Source organism: Adiantum capillus-veneris, chromosome 13 (genome assembly GCF_014529385.1).
Source record: "Adiantum capillus-veneris isolate H3 chromosome 13, ASM1452938v2, whole genome shotgun sequence".
NCBI lineage: Eukaryota > Viridiplantae > Streptophyta > Polypodiopsida > Polypodiales > Pteridaceae > Adiantum > Adiantum capillus-veneris.
This window is the reverse complement of record NC_140943.1, coordinates 67,280,164-67,284,887: the sequence shown is the minus strand read 5'-3', so window position 1 is coordinate 67,284,887 and position 4,724 is coordinate 67,280,164. Positions and strand designations below refer to the sequence as shown.

The window sequence follows — 4,724 nt, the reverse complement described above, 5'->3', positions numbered from 1 at the left end:
GTAGCTATGTCGATTCGGTGAAGTGATGTTTTATATCACAATCTACCTCAATGATTGTTCCATTATTTTTGCATATGTGTCCAATGTTAACAAATACAGGTTGTGGATTGACGACACAATGGAAACTATGGAAAATGTATCAACATTGACACCTTACATCTAGTACATGAAACCTTTGTAGCTTCAACTTAAAAAGTTTTTTAAATAAACAGATTCTTCCTAAGTTGTGCCCATCATTACATATCAACAACAAGCATCCACATAATGAATTTCAATCCCGCTACACATACCTTAATCTCAATCAATGGATCCATCAAGAGGGCTATCCCTGCTCCTCCTTGCCTTCAATTAAATTTGATGACTAGGCCTTTTCATCCCAAGGTTAGTGACAAACTTTGACAATAAGCGGTCCTGAGATATATGTTTGGAGAGAGAGAGAGAGAGAGAGAGAGAGAGAGAGAGAGAGAGAGAGAGAGAGAGAGAGAGAGAGAGAGAGAGAGAGAGAGGCCTTTTCATCTCAAGGGTAGCTACAAACTTTGACAATAAGCGGTCCCGAGATATATGTTTGGATGGAGAGAGAGAGAGAGAGAGAGAGAGAGAGAGAGAACCACACTAAAGCTATCGGAGACAATTTTTTATTATATTTGTGTGTATCAAGGTTCTTCCCTCTTGCCTTATGTACCAATATAAACATAGATTTATCGACGAGACGTGAGGTTTGATATCTTGCGATGAATTCCCATGTTTGTGTATTAGGGTGGACTGCACCACTAAACTACGGGGCAGAGCAAAGCTTTCGTTTCTTATAAATTTCAAAGAGACACTATGCCATCTCTCCACCAGACTTTTGCATAGCATAGCACTAGCTTAAGTTGTACACTATCTAACTTTTGCTTATGATTCAAAATATAAAGTCTGTCTAGCACTAACTTAAGTTGCACACTATGTAACTTTTTCTTATGATTCAAAAAATACTTCATAGTATAGTATGAAAAGGTTGCTTTGCTTTTGCCATAGAAGATCCTCCAAGGCAAGATCTTGTGAAGTAGAAGGAGTAAGCCTCTCGTTTAGTTTTAAGGGAAATTTACCAAAATACCCTTGTAATTTCCAAAATACCCCTCACATTTGAAAATTTTCCAATATACCCTTGCATCATTTTGTGATGGATTTGCCCCAATTTTTTGCATACTCTAATGTTTATGGCAATGGAGATTTATCTTTTAGCGTCTCAAACAAAATTATTCACATATGAGCTCACAATTAAAGGCATCTGAGTTCAAAAATGATGAACAATTTCAAGAAAGGAGGCCTCAATACCATCTAATATCCTAGTTTTATCATCTTCTATTGAGGAGAACCTATCTTCCTATGAAGAGTTGCAAAAGAAATTGTTTATTACAGAGGTTTGCAAGGTTAATTAGGGGTATTTTGGCAAAATTGAAGGGTATTTTGGTAATTTTTGGCCAAATATGAGGGGTACATTGGGAATTTTCAATTAGAGGGGTATTTTGGGAATTTTCACAAATTACAGGGAACTGGCTAGGTTTGTACATAACTCGCCGATGAATTGAAACGGACGCAGAGAGAGCGTCTATATACTGCTATTGCGAGCAGGGGGAGCAGATATGCAGCAATTGAGAAGCTTCGCGTTGCCCACTCCGCCCATGGACGTTCACGACTATGGCCACCTGCACGATCACCTGCTGAGGGGCATTAGCCCGCGCCTCTTGACCTTCTTCATCCTGGCCATGGCTCCGCTCTCTGGCTTCCTGCGCCCCCCCACGCCCATCAAGTTCTCTCCTTCCCATCCATCCGCCTCCTCTTCCCCGCACTCCCATTCCCTGCAGATCTTCTTCTTTTTCAACAGCCTGGCGCTCATGAGCTGCATCGCTGGCCTCACTGTCTCCATTACCCACTTCTTGTCTGCGCAGCAGAATCCCAACAACAGGTATGCTCCCATAGGCTTACAGAGAAAGCGGCTCGCTGAGGGCCTCTCGAAAACGGCAGGTGGTGTTGCTTGCCTTGTCATGGTCTGTGTCTGGCTGGTCGCCGCATACCTGTTTGCTGGCTTGACTGTTGCTGGGGAGTCGAAGTCTCTTCAGTATGCTGTTGTCGTGCCTTCACTCCTTGGCAGTTTGCTTCTATTTGAGGCTCTTTTGTTTCTGATTCGGCACTTCTTCCGCTGGTGGGCTTCTTTCATGCCGGATCGTCATCTCTGGCGTGCTATACAGCAACATACGGTCTTTGGATCATTTCTTGCTAAGTTCATCTAACCCTCATGACTGACACATGCAGTCATGCTCTCTGCAATTATGTGAGAGGGCAATGCTTGTGCATTTTATATCAGACACACACAAAGTTGTCACTTACAAGAAATGTGTTCTAGTATGGGAAATTACGCCTTTGGTACATTCGCTCTGCCTCCTTTTCTTTTCCTTAATCCTTTCATGTGCACAATAACTAAGAGCCGGCTTGGTCGCTTATTCCCAAGTTTGCCAACCACAAAGCTGTAAACAAGTAAGCTTCACGGAGAAGCTCAAGGCTGCTTGCCATGAATATTTTACCCAGCTGCCCTTTTTGAGGCACGTAAATAGGTACTTAAAGCTCATGTAATGCTTTCACATCTGTCATCATGTTTTCTGATATTTTATGATCACAAAAATAGAAATGAAGGTCGGAGTGTAGGTTAGTGCATCTTTGCTAGTTCCTGCAAATAGCAGCATCTTTTCTGTATGATATGCCCGACATGATATTTAACATAATTTTGTCTCTTAACAATTGTGTCTGTGAACAGATGATTATGTGTACTACTAGTGCATTTTATGGTCTGTCATTAAGTAAATCAAACCTAGCTTTTAGCCATATTTTCAGCTAGATGGGTAGTATCACTCACTCGTTTGCGACATCATTTTTTTGCCTCCTTGTTACCTTGATTGGCTTCTAAGTTTCGACTATCTACAAGTTTGTAGGTTAGTAGCAGCCTTGTCGAGTGCCTGATTGTGTCAGTATGTGCGTACACTCACTCCATTTTCGTCATCAGTGTAACATATGCACTGTATGTCAGAGTGACAGTGGGAGGATTTTCTACAACATAGGGATTGGCTATGGTCATGAACTGTATCGTGTGACGCTTGATAAGGAGGTAGTGGTGTTTTGTAGTGGAGCCTTTTCCATGATAGGAACAATGATAGAAACATCTACCTGAGTGTTACCTGAAATGTTTTGAGCGATTGTCTCAAGTATTATGTCTTCCTAGAACTTGTAACCTGCACATGTAAAGTCAAGCACAACCCTTAATGAAGGGTGTTTGCTTCTGTGTGGGTGAAATGGATGTGCTAGTCAAGTTGCCAAGATGATTTGGTGTTTGGTTTGGAAAAGTTGGCTGCCATGGGCATTCAGTCAAGGTCTTAACACGGTTTAGCAGATGATCGGTTGCATCAATGTTCAGTTGTCAATTACTTTTGAGTATAGAGGAGTTGCAAGGCTTTGCTTTCCTCATTTTGGGTATGGGTATGGAGAGCAAATTTTCACCTCAAGCTCACTACTGGATGTCTATGGCTTTGTCAGACATTTCATGGAATGAATGCAGGTAGCAAGAATGTTGTAGTTAAAATTTAAATGTGCAGGTGCTTCAAGGTACTAGCAAGAATTTTGAAGTTAAAATTTAAATACTACGCATAGAAGCGTTTCACGAAAATATAGAACTGTTGGTGTAATCATCAAGGATGGTAGGCTTGCCATGTGGGTGAACTTTTGTACAAGGAGGAAAAGTCAATTTGAATCGGAAAAATGAATGAAAATTACCATGTTTGGTGCAACAGACCATTCACAAGACTATTTTGGTGTAGGGAAGGGACCATTCCCCATAATTCTTCAACCCCTTGGCAACCAGCGGATGCTGGGAGCCATGGGGGAGGAGAATTGTGGTGAATGGTCCCTCAGGGACCATTCCTGGCCGTCAAGGCTCGGGGGGAGGGGGGCCAGTACTGCACAAAGGCAGGAGGACAGCAGGCGGTGGCGGCACAGGTGACAGTAGGCAGCACAGTAAATTGAGATTTAGCTCGTGTTGAAGGGCACCAGCGTAGAAGTTCTGGTGCTGACATTCGTACAATGATTGGCAATGATTGTAGTTCTGGCTGCTGAGCTGCACAGCGTTGATTGGCCCAGACGGTCACTGCATAGGCGATGGTGCCGTGAATTTCCGATTGCTGATGTGGCTCCTGTAGCATGAATCTCAGCTAGGGTCAGATTATGGCTGCTGAGTTGTCAGCACCAGGTTGCATTCCCCATGCTGATGCGCATGCAATACATTGGCTGCCGGTCATTGCTGCACCCTGAATTACAGGAGCTGAGGTGGCATCCATCCACAGTTTCCATGGCTTATTCCACTAAACAAGGTACAGGGGATGGATGGCCAGGATCCCCCGACCTTGACGGAAGATGAATGAAAGTTCCCATGTTTGGTTCAACGGACCATTGACACAAATTTGTGGGATCAATTGAGAATGTTATCTTCAAGAAGTTTGATAGCATTCTTGTCTTACACTTCATGTTGCAATGTACAGGTGATTAAGTTGGGGGTGCTTGAGAGGCCCCGTCACAGTGCTCTCTCTCTCTCTCTCTCTCTCTCTCTTTCTTTCACACACGCACACACACACAACGGGGCAATCAGCATCAAATTTGCCATCCCTGTTCCATTGGGGATGGGCTAAAAGTTGCCAGGC

At 43.2% G+C, this 4,724-nt stretch overlaps 1 protein-coding gene across 1 annotated transcript; it reads left to right on the top strand.

Annotated features, from left to right (window-relative positions):
* Window positions 1-1,563: 1,563 nt before the first annotated feature.
* On the top strand, window positions 1,564-2,703 carry LOC147444192 (uncharacterized). The gene has a single exon (XM_086526900.1). The coding sequence runs from the start codon at window positions 1,626-1,628 to the stop codon at window positions 2,271-2,273; it is 648 nt and encodes a 215-aa protein (XP_086383026.1). The 5' UTR covers window positions 1,564-1,625; the 3' UTR covers window positions 2,274-2,703.
* The last annotated feature ends 2,021 nt before the right edge of the window (window positions 2,704-4,724 follow it).

Coding starts and splice junctions, on each gene's coding strand:
- LOC147444192 (XM_086526900.1), top strand. CDS start 1,626: ATGCAGCAATTGAGAAGCTTCGCGTTGCCCACTCCGCCCATGGACGTT.